This window comes from Anguilla anguilla, chromosome 6, assembly GCF_013347855.1.
Source record: "Anguilla anguilla isolate fAngAng1 chromosome 6, fAngAng1.pri, whole genome shotgun sequence".
Taxonomy (NCBI): Eukaryota; Metazoa; Chordata; class Actinopteri; order Anguilliformes; family Anguillidae; genus Anguilla; species Anguilla anguilla.
In genome coordinates, this window is record NC_049206.1 from 52,307,955 (window position 1) to 52,332,277 (window position 24,323).

The 24,323-nt window shown below is 44.4% G+C and overlaps 2 protein-coding genes across 2 annotated transcripts in view; both read right to left on the reverse strand.

Moving 5' to 3' along the window:
• Positions 1–3,953, reverse strand: part of slc35f1 (solute carrier family 35 member F1) — a 68,736-nt gene extending 64,783 nt beyond the window's left edge. Inside the window, exon 1 of the mRNA XM_035424104.1 lies at positions 3,501–3,953. Coding sequence (XP_035279995.1) covers positions 3,501–3,631 — 131 coding nt within the window. The 5' untranslated portion in view covers positions 3,632–3,953. The remainder of the gene's footprint in view (positions 1–3,500) is intronic.
• Positions 3,954–11,987: 8,034 nt separating this feature from the next.
• On the reverse strand, positions 11,988–24,149 carry nus1 (NUS1 dehydrodolichyl diphosphate synthase subunit). Its single transcript, XM_035423622.1, has 5 exons — positions 23,595–24,149; positions 21,281–21,412; positions 18,932–19,084; positions 17,722–17,821; positions 11,988–16,290 (listed from the first exon to the last, which is right to left on the reverse strand). Exons 1-5 carry the CDS (start codon positions 23,956–23,958, stop codon positions 16,200–16,202), a joined length of 840 nt encoding a protein of 279 aa, XP_035279513.1. The 5' UTR covers positions 23,959–24,149; the 3' UTR covers positions 11,988–16,199.
• Between the last annotated feature and the right edge of the window lie 174 nt (positions 24,150–24,323).

The window sequence follows — 24,323 nt, forward strand, 5'->3', positions numbered from 1 at the left end:
AGCTTTAAACAATTTCATTATGAGCATTAGCAAAGTTATTATATTGCTGTGAGAAACAAACTCCTTGCAACCAAGGCAGGGGTTGAAAACTCAAGTTTAAACCCCTAGACCATGGAACTGCATTACAACTGGAACAGCTGTTCCTTATCTCACAGATTAGGAGAAGCTTTTCCACTTCTCTGGTCAAGGGGTTTAACTTGTGCTACGTTGGTTGCAAGAGCCCCATAAAATCTGTAGACACTGTCATTGATCCTCACTGATCTTTGTCAAATGTAATAAATGTTTTTTAACAATGTTAATTAGGAAGAGAGAATTTCCATATTGACAAAATTCTGTTCATTACAATATGAACTGCTATTATGTTGCATACATTTCCAACAAATGGAAGTTCAAAAGGTGAACTTTACACTCATGTCAGTGCACAGACACACATGCACAGACAGACACGCGCTCACACACATACGCACACACACAAAGGCACACACATGTAAACAAACATACACACCAATGCAACCACTAGTTAATTTTCCATCCACTATTTTCTGATTTTACTGAAAATGCCTGCCTGGTGTCCTGTCTCAGTACAAAATGGCACTTGGCATTTCTTTTCTCCATCTGTTAAACAGGAAAAAAATGTCATTGGCGTAACCTAAGGGAAATCACACTGCTCCTTTTCCATGGCACTGTGAAACAGTGCAAGCACTGTGCGGTTTCTCTGGCCCCCAATATAAGAATTTGAAGAAAAAAAACAGTGCAGGAACCCTAGAACGACCCAAGGCCTTCAGACATCCTGGCAACCGCTTTTCTCAAATGACAAGACACATCTATGTTCTGCGCTGAGAACACCCGGCTCTCGCTCATAAGGCTGAATGAAGCTTAGGAACACTGGCCGATATTTCTTGGCTTGGGAGCTACTGTGGATCCTCAGCAGAGTCTGCTTCTTTGTCAAAGAGGCGAGCATCTGGTGCTGTATATATATTCCTGGCAGTCGCCAGGATGCGCAGTATTCCTTTCTGAGGGCGGCCACGTACAGTTCCCTCAGACAGGGTGTGTAATCCCGAAGTACGTCCCCAGGGTTGTACTTGGAAACAGTTCCAGTGACAAAAAAAGATCTCACTCTCACACAAGGGAGGTTGAACCCACCCTCTCCTCAACAATGACGGCTGCAGGAGCGTCCCACTGAGCCACCCGATCCGGGCCAGGCCCGAGATTATGCCTCGCAGGACATTGTTCTCGGGGATAAAGGGGGAGTCCTGCGGATGAAAGGGGGCAGCAGATGGCAAAGAGCCGGAGCACGGACTGCCAGCTGTCTCCTTCCATGTCTGCGTAAGCAGCGCGGCTTTTCGTGCCCTCGTCTGCTCGGGCCCCCAAATTCCGCAGTGGAGAACCATGGAACTCAATGCACACAAATGCGTAAACAAGCACGCGCAGGCAGGCGCACAACACATGCAAACATGTAGCTACAATAACACACACTCGCTCTCGCTTTCACTGTCTCTCCCTCTCTTACACACACGCGCGCACATGCATGCACGCACACACGCACACGCACACAGGCTGAAAGAGCAGGACCATGAGCCTCTGGGGGGTACGCAATTCCTTTACTTAGACACAATACCTGCAGGGTGCGATACTGGGGCCACCGCTACCAGCCAAAGCCAGCCTTGAATCGGTGTCTCTCCACAAAGCGCATTAGCTCGTGCCGCAATGGATTCAAGATATAAACACGAGGCCTCCTTTTGTGATAAAGAATTATAATTTTTTTTGGCACACTCTAAGTGACATCTACTGCCCTGCATATAAATGCTTAAAATGGTCAACCATAACTTCCCAACTAGTAATCTCCGACTGGATGAACTGTAGTATTATTATCCTGCAATTTGCATGCAGATACAAAAAAGTGAAGAGTCACACGACTTAAAAATGTGTACATACTTATATAGCTTACGTATCGCACCGAAGGTATAATTTATACGTCGACCTGCCCGGAATATATCAGACGTCAAAAATTAGTCTGCCGTGAATTTACGGAAACTGGCCAACAGGTTTCAGATAGTTAGGGTATAGGGTTTATGTATGCTTGAAATCACACCAGAGGGACCACAAAGCGAACTCGTGATTGAAAGGGACACACACCAAGAGACAAAAGAGGCGTGGTGTGTATTGCATGGGTTTGTCTTTTCAGCGCTCCGTGCCTACAATCTCATCATCCTCTCTCCCGGCAACATAATGCAATTTAACCAACAATAGCCTGCTGTTGGAATGCACCGATCAACATTTTCCCCAAACCCATTTTTAAATGTATGATTTCAAAGCCACAGCGAATTTCTCCACGTTGATTCCCTCGACAGTTCAGCAGCAGAACGTAATGCAGCCAATGTTGGCTTTGCTTTACGTGCATCATGGCTGTTACTACTGCTACTGATTATGTGTTGTATTGAGAATACCATGGAAAGTTTATTATTCGTTTTAAATCTATAAAATCCATTGTACACAGGGCGAGAATGTTTACAATAAATACATCTCAACTGCAAGTTAAAGTAGGCTGCGTCTGCTTGTAAGCGCTCTCAAGTCACGGGCAAAACCAAGACCTTTTAGTTTATGGAAACAATGAGGACAGTATTGTATAAACTAGCACCAAATCAGGGCATTCGCTCATCTTCAGTAACATACAGCATATCATAAAAGCATCACACCCATTGAAAGAAAAACGCCCCTTCATCCATCGCAACAATATACTTGAAGTTCTCTTATTCCATATTAACCTATATGCCACAGCATAATAATTATTCTAGCTGTAGCCTATATATGTCTAATCTAACGCAACAGTCTGGAAATCAGATAATGAAAACGAGATGAATTACATGGAATACGGGATTACTTAAGTGTTGTTAAAATGCATGAATAGAAGCCTGCAACCACCTTTGTCTAAAATAGCTGCAAAATACAATAATTGCACCGTCGAACAGAAAAATCCTTTCTGACAGTGGCACATCGAAATATTATACAATTACTTTCACGTTGTATTATTGTCCGCATTCCCCGTAACTAGCGAAGAGCTCTTAGAGTAGTGAAAGGAGATAGGCTAAATTGGGATGTCAAACGAAACTGTTGTTATTTTTTTTACTGACCATTGTGCATACCGCAAATTATAATATGTCACAAGTTCAGCTTCAACAACATGAGTTAACTGAGACTGAAATTTTCTATAAGACTGTGCCAGTGGTCTTAAAATGAAATACACTGGCAGTTATTGTCCCACTGTTGTGTTACGGTAGATTAAAGATGACGTTTTGATAAACGTGCCCTGCATTCTAAACTTGCGTAAAGTGGTCATTTTCAAATGAATTCTAATGAATCCCCCAGACACACAGACACCAAAGTGCATCTTGTATTGCAGCACAGAAACGATAAATTCACCACCTGTTCCTTGCACAGATCGCATTTAAACACAATGCCGGAATATTCAAAGGAATGCTATTGACGTCTCCATAGCCTACCTGTTAAATACTTTCTTTATCCTTTGCAGGAGTGTGGGCGATGCCGTGATGGTCTCGGGAGGAATGGTCTCAATAGTAGTGACAACATGATTCTGGTGTTCGGGAATCATCATTGGAGTAAAATAAAACATCAGACACCAGGGCGCATTCTGCTCGAGCAGGAACGGAGGGGTCAGGATACTCCGCTTGGGGGGCTAGATCCGAATGCTCAGCTTCGCAGTCAACAGCCTCAGCACTCCATGGTTCACAGGTAGATGGGAGGAAAGTGATTCCTCCGAGAAGACGAAGACGATTCGGTTGCGGGTGGCCGTCCGCGATCTCATGCACAGCGCACCTGTTTCCCGGGGTGATCTTTGCAGGGATCTCCAGATCCTTCAACGTGCATTTTCTGAGCGTCTGCCCCGGACTGCCGTGATTGCTGGAAGGCGTTTCGGTTTTGCTGGCAGCTGCCTGGCGAATCCGACAGAGGGCGGTATTTCACGCAAGTCAGTCCGGTGCCCTATGCGAGGGGAATGGGGTGTAGGCTATATGCTGATGTCATCCTATTTCACAGGTTACAGTTCACTCAACATCAAACAATCGATTGGAATGTTTAATCATTATTATTGTTTATTGTGCATCTTTATGTTAAAAAGTGGCGAATAAAACGAGCGGGGGGGGGGGGGGGGGGGGGGGCGAAGTTGAACTCAATTCTACAGATTTGGAAATCAGTATGATGATGTATATTTTCTTTGTAGTTTTCGAGGAGAAAGCTTAACTCTGATTATAAAAATAGGGATGACACAATGGTTGTATATATATATATATATTCAGTGAGGGAAGTGAATAAGGTTTTCCCAAACAATTAAACTTTTAAAACATTTTTTTTTACTCTGACGCACTGTAAATGATGACAGGTATTTATTATTATTATTATTATTATTATTATTATTATTATTATTATTATTAACTCTTTAAGTAATAAATATTGCTGAGGAAGAGTAGCTTGAATGTTGAAAAAGTTGAAGATACATTTATTTTATATCTTTATTTCCTTTGCACATGAGCTCATAAATGTGATTCTCAAGTGCTGCTTTAGGGAAGTACCAAATTATGTACAAAATATACTTAAATATATGAAGCACTATACAATCATATAGCAGTTTATGTATTTTTTGGAGGGGGGAAGCTTATTGAAATTTAATTTTATGTTATACTCAAATTTTAATAAGTTAATCAAAATGGAATCGTAATCATCATCAGTCCTTTGAAATGACTTGTCTTAAGTTTGAAATGCAATCACGTTTCCTAATAGTACAGCAGTTGATATCACTGTTTGTATAAATCAACACGTGTTAACAAGTCTAATGACTGTTAACAATTCCATGATTGCTTTCCAAGCAAGACTCTGTATTCTGTCATAGGGATGCATTGAGCATTCAGATCAAAGTGGCCCACAGACTACAACAGGCACTCAGCTTAAACTGTTGTCTGCAAATACGTAGGCTACTGGTCATAATATAAAACCACTTGAAACCATGGTATTAAAAAACGGAATTTTCTTGAATATAAGCATACCAAAGCACTTAATTTTCTACGAGAATCAGCATGAAGTAGCTCATAGTTTCTGAGCAGGAAGCAGAATGTACATTTCTTTAATTCATATATCAACATTGCACTGCATTAGAGTGGCTGAGTCCACCTGTTTAAGCTCCACTCACAGCTGAATAGCTTTTTGCTGAAGCCCTGTCTGATATATCCGAGGGCATTGGCTCGTCACGTTCATCCCTGCACCATTTCATCCGAACCGCATCGCTTAGCAACCGCTAGCTCCAAATTGTTGTCAGAAGTTTAACTGTTGAGGGCAGCAGTGGTTCTAATCAAAATATCTCCCTCGCCCTCACATTCTGTACTGAAACATCAATGTTTCATATTCCAGTGTATCTGAAATCAAACAGCATTTTATGCCCTTCATGAAATAATAATTAGTGCAGTACAGTTGAGACAAGATAACTCAGGCTAGAAGTTTGTGAGGAATACTGTTACTTTTCAGTATGTGGAACCATTAAATTTGTTAATTGATAAGTTTTAGAAAAATTCAGAAAAGCGGTTAAGATAATGCACGTTAAAGCTGTCAACCAGATATTTCAGCAGAAAATATGGCAACAAAAAAAAAAAGATCCAAAACTTAGCACAATGCATACATTTTACAGTTGCAATATTCCCTGAGGCTATTCAACCTCATGCTCAGACAGTGCCGTTTTCACTCATCTCTCTGTGTCTGTAGTTGATGATTCTGTAGTCAAATGATTGCGCTGTGAATGAAAAGAAATTCCAAAATATAACAGTGCCGGGACTCATGACATTCAGCCGTGGCAATGGGCCCTTTGTATGATTTATTAGTTTCCGCAGATTTCCAGAACAGAAGCGGTCAGCGGTGAATGCGGGAGAAGAGAAGACGCGGAATTAGCCGAGAACAGATTGCTTTTCACCGAGATAAAGGCGACGCTCCGCGCGCTGTGAGCCGCTACGGACGGGGACTGGCGAAGGGCCGCCGATACTCGTGAGAGGCCATGGAGAAGGCAGAACGGGGCTTTGTGCTGGGGCTCAAAAGACAATTGGGTGGATTTATCCGGCCCGTCGTAGCGCGGGAATCGATCGCAGTCCAGAGCGTGTAGCAAAAAAATAAGCTCTTTTTAAAAATGCAATAGCCTCATCAAAACAAACCACGGCAATTTTGAGAGCAGTACAATCTCTGCATAATTACGTTCTCTCTGGCAGTGGACGTGCTCAAACCAGTATGCATTCATTTCTCCTGCCAAATGGCAGGTCCAACAGGCTCCAGGTCAGGCAACTGGGATGTTATAGAAAAGATAATTAGTCAGGTGCATCGTTCAAGTTAATAGCTAGCTGGAAATCTGGAGTTGGAGTTGATTATCTGATGTTCAGAACAGTTCGCCAGCCACACTAGACAATATGCTCCAAGTTCCAGCAGGCATTCCATGCAGCAAACATCACCTGAAATCTTTGATCTCCCATCTTTGCCCCTTTTCAGATTCCTCATGTTCTCTTCTGGGGAGATTGATGTCCATGTTCCTGCAGATTCTCAGCTCAGAACTGTTCTACAAACCTATACCAGACTACTGACTAATGCATCAGTCGCTGGGAAATGCTCTTATGAAGACATCCCATTAAAAACAAGATCCATGGAGCGCTTCATCTGTTGATCATAAGCGTGTAATTATACATCATAAAAAAGATATCTATCCAAGAAACATAACAATTTTTTATGGCAGATGGTTACAGTGCAGTAGTGGAGTACAGGAGTAAGGATTTATATATGAATACAAGACAAAAGTTGTTTTATGTGCCTCTGAAGTTACGTTTCTGAAATTCAATGTGCGGGTTAAAATCCCAAGTGATACACTGGTGCTGGACCCTTGTACAGAGTACTGCACACTAACACAAAGAAAACACTCAGTACAAAAACTACATTAGAGAGTTTACAAGAGCATTTACGGGATTATAAATCCCTCTGAGTCATAAAAGCAAATAAAAATTCCTGTTTTTCGGAACACACATCCCACAACAGAGAGATCTGTGAGTTGCGATGTACTGGGTTCTCAGTAACCCAAAAAGGCGAGCACATTCATGTCTCGATTAAGAAGACGAGAACCTTACTTTAGGAACTGCCTGCCCTGGGATATTGGATGGGCATACCCAGCAAAATCATTCCCCCCTTTTTTGCAGTGCGGTGCCCTGCAGTTCAGAATCAAATCTTAACTGTGCCAGTGTTGGCTTTTGGAAGGGAGCCCCACAGCACAAACATAATTGGTCATTGCGCCCGGGGGTGCCTCCTGGGATTTTGGACCGCATGAAAAGATCTCACATCGGGCTCCACCAACCCCAGGCCACCCTGTCCCCGCACAATTACAGCACTATTCTTTTTTTGAGGGCCACTGTCAATCAGGGCCCTTGGAATCGTCCCCCCCCCCCCCCCGGTGCCACTGATTGTGCTCCCCAAGAACAGAGGGTTGCACTCAGCCTCATTACAGGAACTCAATTGCCCCTGGTCAAACAGGCTCTGCAATCAGCATGCTCCATATGCATACAGTAACCAGTGCGGTCCTCCCGGAAAAGGGTTCATGTACAATTATGCAGCTCTATGTCCAATTATGCATCACCCTGCAGGCACCAACATGGTCAGTAGAGTTGGGTCTGAATTTGAACACGCATCACTTGAGAGCAAGTACCCCCTCCCTGCTGGATACACCACTCAGGGGCCCATGACTCTTTCTGTCACAGTAGATGAAACGGAGTCGAAAATTTTGTGAAAAGTTGAGTCGCTATTTGAAGGTGATTGCTAGCTAGCACAGCCCATGGAGCAGATCACTACTCATAAAAGATTTATATGTGAGCTTCAATTAACTGAGAATGTTGAGAGACATCAGGAGATTTCCCACTGAAGATCAAAATCAGGACCATTGTCCACTGAAGCGACCCACCTCTGGCTCCTTATTAAAATGAATATCTGTCAGGCGTTAACCTCTCAGACAAAAGGCTGCGGACCGTAACTTAATGCCACATTTCCTACAGTCTCTAATCTTCGCGAAAATACCCCGCACCTCGGGTTTCCGTGGAGAGACGTTTGGCGCATTTCGAGAAAGGGAATCATTCACAGTGACGAGCTGATGGCTGTGCTCAGAAGCTCGGCCACAGCCCCCCTTTACCACGCAGTCAGCTCTCAGATGTTCAGGGTCCGGGCAGACGCCGCGCGGTAAAGTGCGGGAGCCTCCGGGTGCAAACGGCACCCAGCTCCCTGTCCCTAAAGTCGGAGCCAGAAATGGCGAGGGACGCAGTTCGTCCAAAGTTCTAATCGGGCATGCTTTCAGTTTTTTTTTTTTTTTCTTCTAACGAGAATAAGAGCTTATGGTTAAGGGACTCATTTGAATACACCCAACAGCCGTTCTTGCATAATTCACGGGCAATTTCAGCAAATTCTCGCGCGGTTTTCCAGATCGTGCCACATAAGACGAGCCATTTGCGGTTAAGCCCTTCGGCGCACGTGATTCAATTGAGCGTTTCCGTGTAGCAATTCATTCAGATCAGGTCTGTGACTGGTGCTGTTCACCTCGAGCGCATCGCAAATGTTTGGTTTTCTGTCCGACGACAACAGCTTCTAATTAGTCCGTGGCTCAGGGTGATGAGGGAGAGGACATGGGGTTCGAGCAGATGCCGCGTTTCGATCGGCGTGACATTTCCGTAGAGAAACACACGTTCCCCTCTGTCACCTTTCCGAGTTGTCATGGAAACAGTTGAGCAGGGAGGAGGAGCGGTGTTTGTGGCCCGCGTCGGCTGTCTGTGACAGCGCGGGAGAGACGGCGCCGGTCTCAGCGCCGCGTCTGGTGATGGAGGGGGGTCACGCGTTTTGGTTCCGCGCAGAACTCTCGCACGCGTGCAGGCTCTCTCGGAAGGTATTTATGAGCCTATAGCTGTTTCACATCTCAATGACTTCCTCTTTTCCGTGTACTGCTCCTGCAGCTGCCCGTGGGTATTCTACCCCGTGCTCAGAGACAGAGATTCTAGCATCTCTTTGTTCCGGACCAGGAAACAGCACTTACTGTGCATCCTCTATATTAGCGTTCAGTCAGCGTAATCATTCTGTGTACAGCTACTGTTTTCCCTCCGATTAAGTGGTTGGGAATTAGTATTTCATTTAATTGTTGTGTTCAGGTGCTCAGCTTCTTTTAGTTCAGTAGTCAGGTACTGTGCTTCTCTTAACTATGTACATTAATACTGTACTCTCCTTAATTCTGTGTTCAGGTACTGTATTCTCATTGATACTGTGTGCAGATACTGTTACCCCATATTTACATGTTCAGGTGCTTTACATCCCATAACACTGTTTACTTCTGCTTTCTTTTCAGTGTATATACTCCTTCTCACCCTGTTGCCAGTTATTGCAGTATCCCGATTACTGTACTTAGTTATTACAATTTTATTCAATCAGTGTGCTGATTAATTTACCCTCTTGTTATATACTTGTTTGTTATTGTGGACCTCTGTCTGTTCAGATAGCCATCTTACCAGATGCAAGAAATTGCACTGCCGTGGAAAGTACTGTACCGCAACAGTGAACATCTCCTTGCTGGTTTTTTTTTTGGCCAAGCTATATGACAGGCCTTTGTATGTGCGTGTGTGAGTGTGTGTGCACGCGTGTGTGTGTTGTGCTGTGCTGCGGAGAAAAGCCATCATATTTGTATGGCAGTAATATGATCAGCACAACCGAGCAAGGGAAAGAGAATCAATTTTTTTTATTATTATTGTGGATATCATTCATGGTTGCTTTTCCTGCATGCTATGACTTAATCGCATCATCAAAGCAGGTCTGAATAAATGTAGCATCGAGTCATTGATTTCTTTCATTCTTTTTTTTTGTTCATATTTAATCTTGGGTGCGAGTATAAGATATCATTACTACAGCAAATAAAGGTCCTTCGAGATTATCAATCAATGTCAATAGATGTCGCCCATGACTGAAAAAGCTATGGGCTGCAGCCAAACTCCATTTCCAGTTTCAAGCCCTGTGCGGCGTTGCGATGCATCACAGCAGCATTTATCTTGTTTGTCGAGAGAAGAGACACACGGTGCCGCTGCACGCGTCAACTATTGCTTAGTTTGCTGAGACAAACACCCGCTTTAAAAAGGCCTGATTCTACAGCTCTAAAAATAGACAAATGGTCGTGTCATTAAAAACGGCAAGAATTGCAGGAGCTCGTTCAAGCGGCTGAATTTGTCAGTCCCGCTTTTCTTCATAACCGCATCGAGTCTTTCTAACCATAGAATTGCTTATTAAAGTAATACACTGTAAAAAACAAAAACAATTTTTATATTTATTTTTGAGGTCTAATATCGTCACGCAGGCTTCGGAGCATCTACACATTCGTTTTCCGTGTCCCTGCATAGGGAAGATGATGTAATATTTCACAGAACAACCTTGCATAATGCCGCCGTCGCGCTGCAGCACATCACAGCGATACGACTGCGTTCCCGAAACCAGGATCGAGCCGTCATGTCGAGGCGCACATCTGAACTGACATCCGTCAAACTCCACCTGATCTCCCCAGCAGCGGACTGAAAACAAACAGAATACTTAACGGCCTTTACTCGCATTTTCCACTGAACTGCAGCGGGCCTGACACAATCAGGCGGAAGGGAAGTTTCATCTGGGTGAAGATGTTATTGTACCCCTCGCTGTAAGATAGTTTTTCGGGAAAAACTTCAATCCTCCATAGCCCGCGAAACAATCCCACACATCTGTTCCCAAGCAAAGGAACCTGAGGATCTGTCCTCTCACACATGCAGAGATCTGATATCTCGGTAATAAAGGCTTTTTTTGTGTGCACTGCAGTGTGCATGGCAGAGCACCCACACCCCTTCATGAATGAGATAATCAGTAGCTCGCTTCCAGAGACTTTGGAGTTGGGGGTAACGGATTGCTTCGTGTTTAACTTTAGCAATGTGCATTTTAATTACTGCCTTGGGTTGTTCAACTTTCCATTTTTCTTTATTAACGAATAATAAATTCTAATCATTAGACATGCTAAGGGTGTGGCATTATCATCACTGACCCTGTTCTCCAGTACTACTGCGATAATGCTGGCGAAGGCAAGGCCTGACCTGTGGGGTACGCTGCATTCAGAAACTGCCAAATTATCATGCATTTGTTGTGGGCTGCTGTCTTGATGTCACGTTTGTTGTTTTGGTTCTAATCAAACGAGAGCTATACACAGTCTTTTAAGCACAAATCATGCTTTCTTCTCCTAGTCTATCTAGAGGACTCTATACTTCCACATGATGTCTCTCTCTTCTTTCCTTTTTCTTTCTTTTGTGATGGATTTGAGTCCTTATCTCTTCAAGCAAGAATGAGTGAGGGAAGGGAAAACGAACCAATCTCCAGAATCTTCTGGATCATTTGTCAGTGGGGAATCCAATCATCCTGCCTGAACTACTCGGTGGGGGTCAACCATGGGGCATTCTGCGAGTGTGTGACTGCGTGAACGTGTGTGTGTGTGTGTGTGTGTGTGTGTGTGCGTAAGGGTAGGGAGGTACTGCTGCAGATAAGGCCAGGGATATCTGGTAGGTAAGGGTGCAACAGCTGTTCAGACCATTTCCATTAGGCAGAAAAATGCAGAGTGGGACAACACAAAGGTAAGAGAGAGAGGCATCTGCAGTTTAAGTGGAATGTTGGCTGGCTGTGTTCCACAGACACCACTTAGACTCAAGAGCGGCTTCAGTTTTAATTTAGGGGAAAACAATTAAATTTATTTAAATGGGCAGTAAAATGTTTAAAAAGTTAACTTTAATTCCCAGATACAGCGGATAGAAAGGTTGATGGAGGCTGCTCAATAAAACTAATTCCACTGGTTTTATGCTTTTAAAAAAAAAATAAAAAAAATTGACCTTGAAACAGGTGTTAGAGAGACAGGGAGTCGATGAGCTTTTAGCTAGTTTTTCTTCCCCATTTTATTCATCATGGTTCATTTAAAATAGGTACACAGGTATCTTTATATTGTAGACTCTTAATTTGTTTAAAAACCCTTCTACACAGTATTTACAGTCGGACACAAACGGAACAGCGGGTCCTGCCGGGGACGCGGGGGGCCAGCACTAGAGACAAAGAGACACATTCACATACGCTTCACCCCCGTTCCTACGGTGGCTTTGGCACCACGGACAGACGCACACCTCTCTCATGCTCACGCTCACTCTCCGCCATCTCCACAGCACCGAGGCCGAGACCAAGAGCTGAAACGCTCCCGCGAAAGGAGCAGCAGCAGCATCTTGCGAAAAGAACACCTTTATAATCCATTACAGGGATGCCCAAATCTGTCCCTCAGGGCCTGGAGTGCGGCTGGCTTTTCTTCTCTACCTGATGCCTAGTTAATTAATCGATTAATGCCACCGACTGGCCAGAGATTCGACTCCCCCGGTGCCCCGGGTTTAAATGATTAGAGGGCAGGAATGGAAACCAGCAGTGCCGCGGGCCTTGAGGGCCAGATCTGAGTATCCCTGATCTATTACCTTCGTTTGCGTAATGTGTTTACATCCTTTATTTTATTTACAATGAATGTTTTAGCTCGCGGCTAACATCGTGAAGGAGGGTGGCTGCTAGCTCCTTTCAAGAGCCAAAAGGTCTCTGCGCTTTGTGCGATGACAACAAAGTGTAAATGGAATAATGCGGCACACTCCAAATCGGCGAGCTTTTAAGGAAAATTAATAAATAAAATCTGGATCCTTTTCAAATGAATCAAATTTTTTAAAAGAGACTGATTATTCAGCCCACATACACATATGATGATGCCAAGGACATTTCCCAGCATGCATTCGAGGGCTTCCTTTATTTGGCATCTTCACTGTTTTTTGTTTTCACCTAACCAAGCCAAGAGCAAAAAACATATCTCCAATCGCAAAACTGCTGTCCTTTTTTTTGCACCTTCTAAAATTTTAGTTGTCTTCTTATTTTTAGATACAACAAGAACATTTTAGCTCTGAAATTTGTTAAGTCAGCTACAGCCTGTCGTTTGAAAGTGTGCAGAAACCAGCTGGAGAAAACAGCGGACATAGGAGGGAATCGCTTCAAGTAGAAACAACTGGCAACATTATGTCATTACAGGAAGGGGACTGAAATCTAAAATCAGCAAAAAACTAAAAATCCCCTGGCTGCATTTTCCTCGAGAAAAGCCATTATGCCATCATCTTCTAAAATGGTTGGCGCATGCACGCATAGGCATGTGTGTGTGTGTGTGTGTGTGTGTGTGTGCGCGTGTGTGTGTGGAGCAGCACTTGTATGTGTTCGGGGAGATGGGGATCCGTCCAGTCTAACCTGAATGCACTGTAAAGCAGAATTGGAGATGATCTTCCACAGTCGTAACCATGACTGTCAGAGTTTAAATGCCATGTTTATTCAAAATCAGACAAAACGCTCAGTGCTAATAAATTTTCTAAGGAGCTTAGAGCTGACAAAAACCTTGCAAATCAAAAAATTCTTTACAAAATGGAAACGGCGTACTCATATTTTATACAAATCTTTCCTGGTGGAAGATTCAAAGAACTTCTTCGCTGGAAAAATCGATTCCAAGATCGACTGAGATTTTATGGTCTCGCGCATTACTATGACCTTGAATTACCATGAATAACATGAATCTACGGTAAGTTCAATCACAGCTGTGCTGCCACTATTTCAGTTATTGATCGGGTATGATTGGGGTCTGCAGCAAAATCAATATGCTTAAACAAGACTCGCTCAAGTCAGAAGCACAGTTACCAAATCATGACACTCAGCTGAGGTATGAAAAAGCAATGTCATTACAGGCAGCATTTTGACTGTTACATCTAACATGAGAGAAATACATGTAAGAAACACCAGAAGGGAGAGAAGAAGTTATTACAGGATGTACAATAGAAACAAACTGTTTTTTGTCATTTTATGGTAGTGCAGCAGTTAGGAAAGCTGTGTGTAAAATCATTAAAAGCCACCCCAAGCAGGACGTTCCCATTTTGCACCACAAACAGCATTTCTTAAAAACACCAAGACTCCCCATCCCCCAATATTAATTTAAAGCCAGAAATCCACTACGCACGAGAATTTAGCTGCCTTCCAACAGAACAGGAGTTTTGGTAAGTGGAGAACTGAAAATACTTCAACTAAACTTTTTGGTCGTAAACTGTTAAAATTACCGGGACTACGAGGGGGGGAAATGTCTTAATAGCAGATCAACACTTTCAATTAGAGTCAAATTAAGCAATTTGCAGCACAGCCATTCCGGCAATTTGCGGTTACATTTCGCAGTCGCACAACGGGGGAAACGCTCTTATCGCCTCCAATAAATAAATCCCCCGTTAACAGGAACTACTTTACTGTGGTGCTCCCGGTAGGAAAATGCGGGAAGGTGAAGCCAAACACCTCCAGATCTGTGCTAATTATGGTGCATTAACGCTCCTTTTCCGTTGGCTTAGGTGCATTGAGCCCGTGTTATAGGAGGCCCTTTCAATGATTTAAATAACAGCTCCAAATGCTGCTGCCATTTCAAGCATGTCGTCTGAGAAATTTCTTAGGCATTAAAAAAAAGTTTAACTTTCGCTGTAGCAACTGATTTCAAGTACTAAAAAACACAATAAAACATACATTTTATTACCAGACCAGGATTAAGTGCTGTGGTGTCAAAGATGTTACCACTGATAAAACGGCAAAACAGATGGGTAATGAGAGCACAAGACAAAACACGCTTCTTCAGGAATCCCCAGTCCCCAATTGTTTTAGCGTTTCCTGATAATACAAAAAACTGTATACAGCCAATTCCACTCTACACCGTAGGTATAGAAATAGAAGCAACAATAATGTCCAAATGAAAAAGACAATAGACAAATTCCGTCCAAACCTAATTAGCAGTTCTTGGCCAGCAGAGGGACCAGTAGCGTTTATTGGGTGTTCATACTGATCGCCATCTACAGACAGTGGGAGAGGCCAAGCGATACGACATCCTGACACATGCTTAACTAGTGTCTACACTGGAAATGAATGGCTGGGAGCGTTGAACCCGAGACAGTAGGGAATACTTGAGTGGAATTCTTTTTCAAATCAAACACAAATGATATTCAACACTGGGCGATGCGAAATGAAAATCTGAAGGAAATCATCTTAAGACAGTCATGTGTATTTGGAGATGTACTGTAACTTGCCTCTCCAGTAAGGTGTGTGTTAAAAAAAAAGAAAATAAACCAGTCGCTACTTGACATCTGTTAATATTAAGTTCTTCTGTCTGTGCAAATTTCTTCAGCGTTTCTAATCATTTCAGACAGGTTTACTGGGGAAAATGTCATGGACGGAACCATTTCTATGCATTTTAGATTAGAGTCCCCGGATTCAGTGCAGATTTAGTGTAGATTGCTGGCGGCGGGGGGAGATGGGCGCTTGCACACGCAGTGACAGAGAGACACATTAAGACACAACATTACTCTCACTCCGAATGACCGTACAACCATGTAATTGTCCAGTACATCCAATGCATGCAGAATACCCATTAACAGATCAGCTCTCATTCTCTTCCACACTCACACAAAAAAAAACCCCTTTGACTTCTATGTTTGAAAATATCCACATTCAGAATCGACTCACAGATCACGGAGGATTACCTAGGGGTTCTCTACACAGCGCTTGCGTGCTCCGTCCAGACAGACGGACAGACAGACAGATGCGTTGTTTTTTTAAAGCGACAGATAATTGTCGTTCCCCGACAAACCGTAATGTCCAGAGACATTTTTAAATAGGATTCTCACTTTTTGATCTTTTGAATACCATACGCTTAAATTACAAACTGACACAAAAAAACGTGTTAAGGGTATTCACCATGTCTCTGACAGAGTCATTCCAGGTAATCTCAGGTCGCTCCTTTCTAAACAGGCACAGGCCTGGACGCCTCAGTCTCTGAACCTCTCCAGCGGGTGGTGGTCCCCGTGTGCGTGGTTACCTTGGCTCTGGCAGGGGGGCGGAGATGGCACGTGTTCCTGGCTTGCGTTCTGTTTGAGGAGCTGAAATTACACATAGGTGGGGGACGGGGGCGGGGCACGGTGGGAGGGGTTTCGGGGGGGGGAGGGTGGGGGGGCGCAGCAGGTCGCTGCCGCTTGTTTTCGGGCGCTGGCGAACGCGGGGAGAGGGGCTCACTTCCCCTGCCGCTGCTCGCAGGCCGAGTAGCGCTTCAGCACGCTGAAAAAGTCCTCGTACGAGACGTCCGTGTGCGAGGGCAGGGAGCTGCGGGGAAACAGAGAGAGGAGGGGGGGGGGGGGGTCGTCAATGGCGACGGGAGCAGAGAGCGGCGGGGTGCGGGGCTGTTCAAAAACGGGCACGCCACGGCGTTTCCGCCACCGCTGCGCGGGTACGTCACCCCGCCTGCCCTTTCCCTGACCCTGCACGAATTCATCCGCCTTCCCTCCTCCTGGAAAGCAGGAGATGAATGGCCGCCATGTGGTTAGCACCTCTATGGCTGGACCCTGCCCTCTAGTGTTCATATGAGGAACTAGCCTTCCGATAATATCAGTGCTGAATAATTTATACTGCTGACCACTTGGGGCGTGCATATTTCAATTCTTTTCGCCTGTAGTTTTTCTATCTCAATTTGGAAAGCCCGATGCCCAGTGTTCTGGCCAATTATGCAGTTGGTAATGGGACTCCCAATCACAGTCAGTACTGACCCAGTTGGATGCTGACACAGATCTCTGTGGGGCAGATCTCTACACTGTTCTCAGCTGGATTCACCATTACATCCATTTAAGGAGCTTCAGAATGCACAGACTGGGGGATGATGGGTAATCGCACAGAAACGGGTTGCCGGGCCTGGAGAGCCTATCTACACTGGTGTCTGTTGCAACTGATTATGCTGACTGAGTCTTCTAAACAGACATAACATCAATGCTGGATCACACCTGTATCATCAATTGAACATGGAGCCACAGACATTCTACACAGATGAACCTCGATGATAGACACACAGGCGCATGTGTGCACACACACACATGCACACACAGATGCACACACACACACACACACTATTCAAAGCAGGTGGTGGTGTGGAGACACACACACACACAGCATTCAAAGCAGGTGGTGGTGTTGAAGGAGAAAGGACTCATTGTTATTCTCTCCCAGTCTCCCCTAGAGCAGGTGAACTCCAGAGGATCTGTCAGATAGACGTATGGGCATGAGAATGTGGATGACTGATCACACGCGTGTAGCGCACACGGACACACACGCACACACACGTGCACACGCACACACATCCAAGGCTCACTGCTGCCATGCTCCAGCAGCAGAACTCATTCCCCATATTCGCTGAAGGCTACGCTCGCCATGGGGAATTTCCCCGCGTTTAATGGATGCTACAACCCATCTGATGTCAGTGCAGCTGTTTCCCGTGAAATTAAACTACGGTGTCCCGCACAGGGCAATAGTCTCCGCGCTGCTACTGGTACAGACACCTTACCGTACGCGACTGATGATGTGGGACTGCGCATAGCAAATAAATAATGCAATAACGTATTCGAGCAAAACACAATTCTGAAACACTGGACGCCCGTGTTTGGGGATGCAGTTTTGCTTAGATGGGGGATTCTGGGAAAGGGAGGGGAAGAGGTGAGGTTAGAGGGGCGAGGGGGTGGGGGGGGGGGGGGGGGGGGGGGCACTCACATGAACTCAGATAGCCGAATGTGCCACGGGAGGAAACCCAAGGTGCTCTCCACTGCACCGAACTTCAGAACGAGGTCCGGGTCCGGTATGTGCGCAGAGTCTGTACAAACAGAGCACAACAAAACACAGTTCCCACAATGCACTGCAGCCATAAATATTACAAATTTATAAACTTGATCAACTACACATATATACACATTAAGTGAAAACAGCGTTTTGATCGCGGTCCTCTATTCATCCCTTTTTAAAATGAGGTTTGAAATGAGCTACGCGGCAGGCTCCTCCGCGTCAGTTCCGAATACGAGTTCAGATGCATCTGAGCACATCGCCGGGAAAGCAAGAGACCGAACCAGACACTTCTCCTCGTTATCAGAGAGGATGATGCCGCGGAGAAGAAAAAAAAACGGCCCGTTTAAACACCGGCACGTAAAAAGAAATTTTCGCGCGAGACGCGCAGATCACTCTCCCGCCACCTCCGATATTACCTCATTGTAACTCTTGAAGGAGAATCTGCTGATCTAAACGGGGGGGAGGGATGTTATATTGAGGTTAGTGTTCTGCGAATGCATCGATTTGATTTACAGAGCCTTCTAAATATTTGATCTGAAGCCTGGGACTTTAAATGCGCATTACCGGGTAATTAATTCTGGTGCGGGCTGAGGTGGACCCAGGACTCCTGACAGCGCTCAGCGGTTCTTGAGAGATCTGGCACGGAACCGGCTTCGGTTCTCATTACCCGAGACTTTTAATCACGCACCACTGCTTTGAAGTCTTTTAAGAAAGTTTCAGCGTGACCTCAAACGCAGAATTTTATCTAGCACATCACATAAAAAGCATAAAAATAAAGAAATTCTTTTTATTACGCTGCTCTTTCCCCAACATGCAGCGTGAGAGTCATAATTGGCGGTCAGAAGAACACGAGGATCGCACTGAGTCCTGTAAAAAAGTTTTTTTTTAATCGATCGAATTTCACCACCTTAAAATGGACTAGAAAAGAATTTCTAAAACACCGTGCATTTTTTAAATACCACTGTTTACTGTAAGTACTACAACTCTGTATAAGAATGTCCTTTGGAAATACCATATTAGCACCATAATGGCATGTTGCCCAATATGACACATAATGAATACCATAGATAATATATAGAGATAGAATGATATATAGAATGAATGCATAGATAATATATAAAGATAATGAATATATCCTTACCTCTGAGTAGAGAGTCCAGCGTGTGGACGTCTATGTCTTTGGACCTCCTCTCCTTCTGCTCGACGGCTTTGCACAGCTCCTGGGCGGCCCTCACGATGCTGGGTCTCCCGTCGTCAGGAGACAAGGCCTTCACCACCGCCTGGCATGACAGCACTACGGGGGGAGGCAACAACGACACAGCTCCGTCACCCACTTCCTGTTCCCACAGATCATCATCTGTACCGGTGAATCTCTCCTCAATATTTCATTAAATAATGCTTCAGCTCCAGCAAGTGGCTCCAAGAGATACGCAATGGCGCACAATAATGATACACTGCAGGCTCTTAATGGGTGCAATATTTGCTAGATTTCAGGGATGTGTGTGTGCCAATAACAAAACCACCCGAGGTTTCAAACGGAAACCATCCACAGGGCGACGGATCGCGCATACTTAAACACAGTCAGGAGAACGCTTCGACCTCCAGCTCATTATTCTTCCATATGCTCCTGTGCGTACGAGCTGTTTGACAGATTCGCTCGCTCAAGGCGCAGTTCATACACTTCCAAACGCCGACAACTTGTGAGAATGCACTCCGCTCCTTAATTAACCCGCGAGGACTGCCTTCGCAGGCGCAAAAACAAACCACGGCCAGTCATGTGACATTGCGCACGCATTGCTGCTGAAACTGATTTGAAACACCTTATTGAGAAGGGCCAACAGTCCTGGTATTGGGTTTCTCGGTTCCAGTTTACCAGCAAGCGCTGACTAAATTTCAGTGCTGTGGACTCTCAGCATTTTTAAATGACAGATGCCTGCATTAAATATCACTGCATTAACACTCATCAATGAGAAGCTTTGCATCCATGCATTACATCCTCTAGCACAGGTTCTTGGAGATCTACTGCCCTGTAGCGTAGGTTTTCACCCCAACAAAGCATACCTCATTCAACAGCTAGAGATCTTGTTGAGCTGCTAATTAGAAGAATCAGGTGTGCCAAATTAGAGTTGAAATGAAAAGCTACAAGAAATAGATCTCCAGGAATAAGGTTGGGCAGTCCTTGTGTAGCTAGATGATGTAACTGCAGAGGTACGTCACAGCTCCTCCAGACAGATCCCAAAGTAATCTCAGCCCAATCCAACAGATATAGTCCCTCTAGTGCTGCCTGGGTCGACCCTGCAGTCTCCGCCCAGCTGGTAATGGATCGAGAGGAAGGCTCCCAGGGAACCTGTGCAAGATGCCTGAACTACCTCAACAGGTTCCTCCTGTTCGTGAACTTCAGGCTCCAACGAACCTGTGAGGAATGGGACCCAACATGTGCCGCCAGTCTTTGTACAAACACACTGGAGGACTCTTCTCTCTACACGGTAACGGACAACGGTTTATTCAAATGAGCCGGTGAGTTTAATAGTGCCCGACAGTTCAGTCCAACTGATATTCGCGAAACCCCTTGGCTACCAGTATGCCAGATAAACAAGCTTCACAACCAATCACAGGGAGGCAGCCCTGAAGCCCTGTATTCTCAGGGTTTAGGATATAAGTCTCAGGGTGGAGGGCCTTCAAATCTCAGCTGATAAACCTCACTCCTAAGACCATCCCAAGCTTTCGGTCATTGCCCAAGACCCCTGACCTCAGGTGAAGACGCGAATGCAGATCGGCCTGTAAGCGGTTTCACACAGGGGTGTTCAAATTCCTTCACACCACACACAAGTTAAAATTGGATCGTGAGAAGACCAGGGGGGTATTTCACAAAGCAGGATCACTCAGTTAGCTGGATAACAGCACTGAGTGAAACCCAAAACCCTCCCAAATCTGGAACATGGACTGAAGTAAATAGAGCTGCTTCGGGTTTTACCCAAAGCAGTCATGCAGCTAACTCAGTAACACTGCTTCATGAAATACCCCCCAGGAGTAGATCGCTGTTAGACTTGCAGTATTTGTGATCAGGGCAGAGTAGCATTAGCTAACAGAAAAGTCACATTAAATCTCCCCAAACTGGATACTTTTCTAACTTCAACCTGCCTCTGGAAGTCCTGTCCCCTGGAGCTAGGACAGACATACGACTTATGACATAGAAACTCCCGCCAGCAGTGAGCACAAACTAATAGCAACTACAGGGATGGAAATCACAACTCCCGACACCTAGTAATTTGAGCCCCTTTCCGGGTTTCACGAGAAGCAGGTCAGTGCAGCCGCCTGTGGGTGGTTCCCACCTGGAACACTACCCTGGTTCTAAGTAAGACCTGGAACGGCTCAAACTACAAAGGACTGGGAGTGGCATTCCCATACCGAAGCAGTGCAATCTTGCAAAAGCAACACAATTTACAATCCATCTAATCTAACTTTCACAAAGGGCAATGTTTCCACCCACCTTGATGGTCCAGTTTTTCACTTTTGTTGTTCAAAAACTCGACAGGGTACTTGGCGCTGTCAAGACCCAGAAGATCCTGTTGCTGCTTCAGAATTTCGTCCATCAGTCTGGAGTTGTTTCTTCTGAAGAGACCTTAGCAAAACACAGACGTTCCGGACTGTGATTCATGTCAACGGTGCAAATGAACGACTTCCAAAGAGCGAGCAGCAAGGCAGCAAGTAGGAATCGAAACCAACAGCACTACCCCCGGAGTTCCATTGAGGAAAATGTGCATTTAATCAGAACTTTGAATACATTTGAATATATTTGAATAAAATGTCTTGAACTCTGACAGGCATTAGGGATCTTTAGGGATCTGTTCCGTCCCCTGCCAACGACTTCTCCACCTTAAGAACATTTTAAATGCATATTTCATATAAATTATGTTTATATAAATATATATTTTGCATAAATAATTTAAGATGTTTTTTTGGTTAGCTATTTGGCGGTGAAGAGAAAAGTTTTTGCATGTTTAGCACACTGAGGAAGGCTCTGGGCAAAACATTCGTGCTTCATACATTTATGTAATATATCATAAGTGAATTTTATAGAGAGCTGTCTGTGTTTTTCTCCACTGTTTTTTGGGAATCAGCACCCAATTACTAACAAATAGGCTTCAGCAGAGCATGTTTTATTTCCTATCAATTCTTTAGTTATTTGGCTGACACTTGTCCAGAAAAAATGTCTTTTTATTTCATCTGATGCATTTTAGGCTTTCTGTAAACTGCTCAAATTACTTCTTTTTTTATAGTATATCTGCTCATACCAGACATGAGTCATTCGCCAAATCTGGCATTTCAATCATGTGATCCGAGGGAATAATTCACACGCGCACACTGAGTCTGGCACTTCCAAGCGTCTGACCCAGCTATCCATAAGCACTAGCTCTCTTTTACTGCTTTTCTTGCCATTGAAAATGTTGCCGTTTCTTTAATAAACTAAAAGGAACAGTATCAATGTGGTTACTGTGGTACGGACAATGCGGATTGAATAACATTAAAAGCAATCCATTCGTCAAGCTCATTTTCTCATAAGATTGGGAAATACTGAACAGGCTAAAGGCAGAATAGGCCTAATTCTTGGGAAACTGAACTGTGCCACTGTCCCAGACTTCAGAAGTGTTTACAACATCACATTCAAGGACATGTAAAGCAGACTGGTTACTGCCAACTTTTCAACAGAAATAATACTCAGACTGCAATATTACACAAAATACAATAAGAAATATGCTTCATTTGCTACAAATAATTGAATCTCACAGCTCATTTTTTTGTAGAGGAAATTGTTTTGCAGTTGCTTTCAGGCACCAATAGCTGGACTGTATAGAACCTAAGAAGGACATAACATACACTTATGATAGAAGGAAGAAAACCTAAAGCTACTGGAATACCAGGGACTGATTGTCTCAAGCTGGAAAAGAGAGGTAGAGTGGGATTGTACTGTATAATAGAAACCGATACCTCATTGTATGCTTACTGACAGGAAACCCACACCTTCAAATTCAAAAGCATTTGCCTAGGAAGACTAGCAGTAAGCAACTCTATTCCTGGAGTGTCCTAACCCTAAAGATTCCTTATATCTGTGAAAGGTGAAAGGCTGAGGGTACCTCGAGGACACGGTCACCTGCATTCATAAGCCTAATTACTGATCCAATTATGTATTTAAGCACAGAGACGGGAAGACCACCGACGCCCACGTGCCAGCTGATATTAAGGTGGATCTGGCAATAACTGGCACAATTATTATATATGGAATTAACGATGGAGCGAGAGTGATTGATGCTAACGACTGCTGAACAAGATATCAGACCACATAAGTCATGTGCAGGAGTTAACGACCAAACATCATTACTGATAGTGATTAGCTAGTGTACTAAAAATTATCAGAGCGTAAATCATACGGAGATTTGTGTGCTGGAAAACAAATCTGTGGCTAGGAAAGAACACCGTAGCAAGCTAATCTCCAAACTGACAGGACCAAATAAACATGACGGTTAACTTGTGACACTGATCAAACTGATTAAAAATAAAAAAATAAAAAAACTGTATCTAACTTAGCTATATCCAACATTTTAGCATTTTCGGTCTAATTAGGGGTACCGCACTAGCTCACATGATTGCCTGTGTTGCAATACGTATCAGGAAATTCACACAGCACTTCCTACTCTGTTTCAACTTTCACACCGTTGGCTGATTCAGCTCTCAGAATAGACTGATTGCATGCAGGTCTAGTACAGGTCCAATAGATATCGCCTAAACGCTGTGATTGAGCTTACCTTGATTATCGTAAACACTAACATAAGAGATTCCCACAGCCATGCACCAGACGACCAGGTTGGCGATGTCTGTGTAGTGCAGTTCCTCTTCCACTATCAGCAAGCCTACGTGCAGCGGTAATTTCTCCAGAGATTTCCCGTCCGCTCCCCACCGTACTCGACGGAGACCCCGCTTGCCCGCAGACGAGCCTAGCTTTTTATGGTTCTGGAAACCAAGAGCCAGTGGCACGAGCAGAGCCGCCACAGCCCGCTTCCAGAGACGCCAGTTCCACAGGCGGATTCGGAACCAGGAGATGAGCACTCGTTGTAGATGCAGGAGGGCATGCAAAATCCGCCAGACGAACTCGTACACCAGTGCCATCATACAGTCTTTCTTAAATCGAAAACCTTTTATATATCAGGAATTCACACAATGCCGCATTCCAATTTTTTAAAGAGACGGGCGTGGGTAGCCAAATATACTCGCGGATAAGCCATTCAATTCATTGCCAACACCTCAGTTTGCCGGCTGCCATTTTTCCTCCTTCTTACCTTTAAACTTTGAACTAACATGATTACATGGAGCTCGGTGATAGGACATACTGACCAAGTGCGTAAGGGGGCAGAGCTACAGAAGGAAAATACAGTTTAGAATTGTCGCCATCTAGAGGAAATCCCGCGCTAGTGTACTGAGTACAGATTCGATTATGACAATTCAGAATTCTGTATGCTATTATTGGTACTCCTTGG

Coding starts and splice junctions, on each gene's coding strand:
- nus1 (XM_035423622.1), bottom strand. CDS start 23,958: ATGATGGCACTGGTGTACGAGTTCGTCTGGCGGATTTTGCATGCCCTC. Junction 21,413..23,594: donor TAGTGTTTACGATAATCAAG/GTAAGCTCAATC, acceptor TGTTTTGCTAAG/GTCTCTTCAGAAGAAACAAC. Junction 16,291..17,721: donor ATTCGGCTATCTGAGTTCAT/GTGAGTGCCCCC, acceptor GTTTCCCCGCAG/CTCCCTGCCCTCGCACACGG.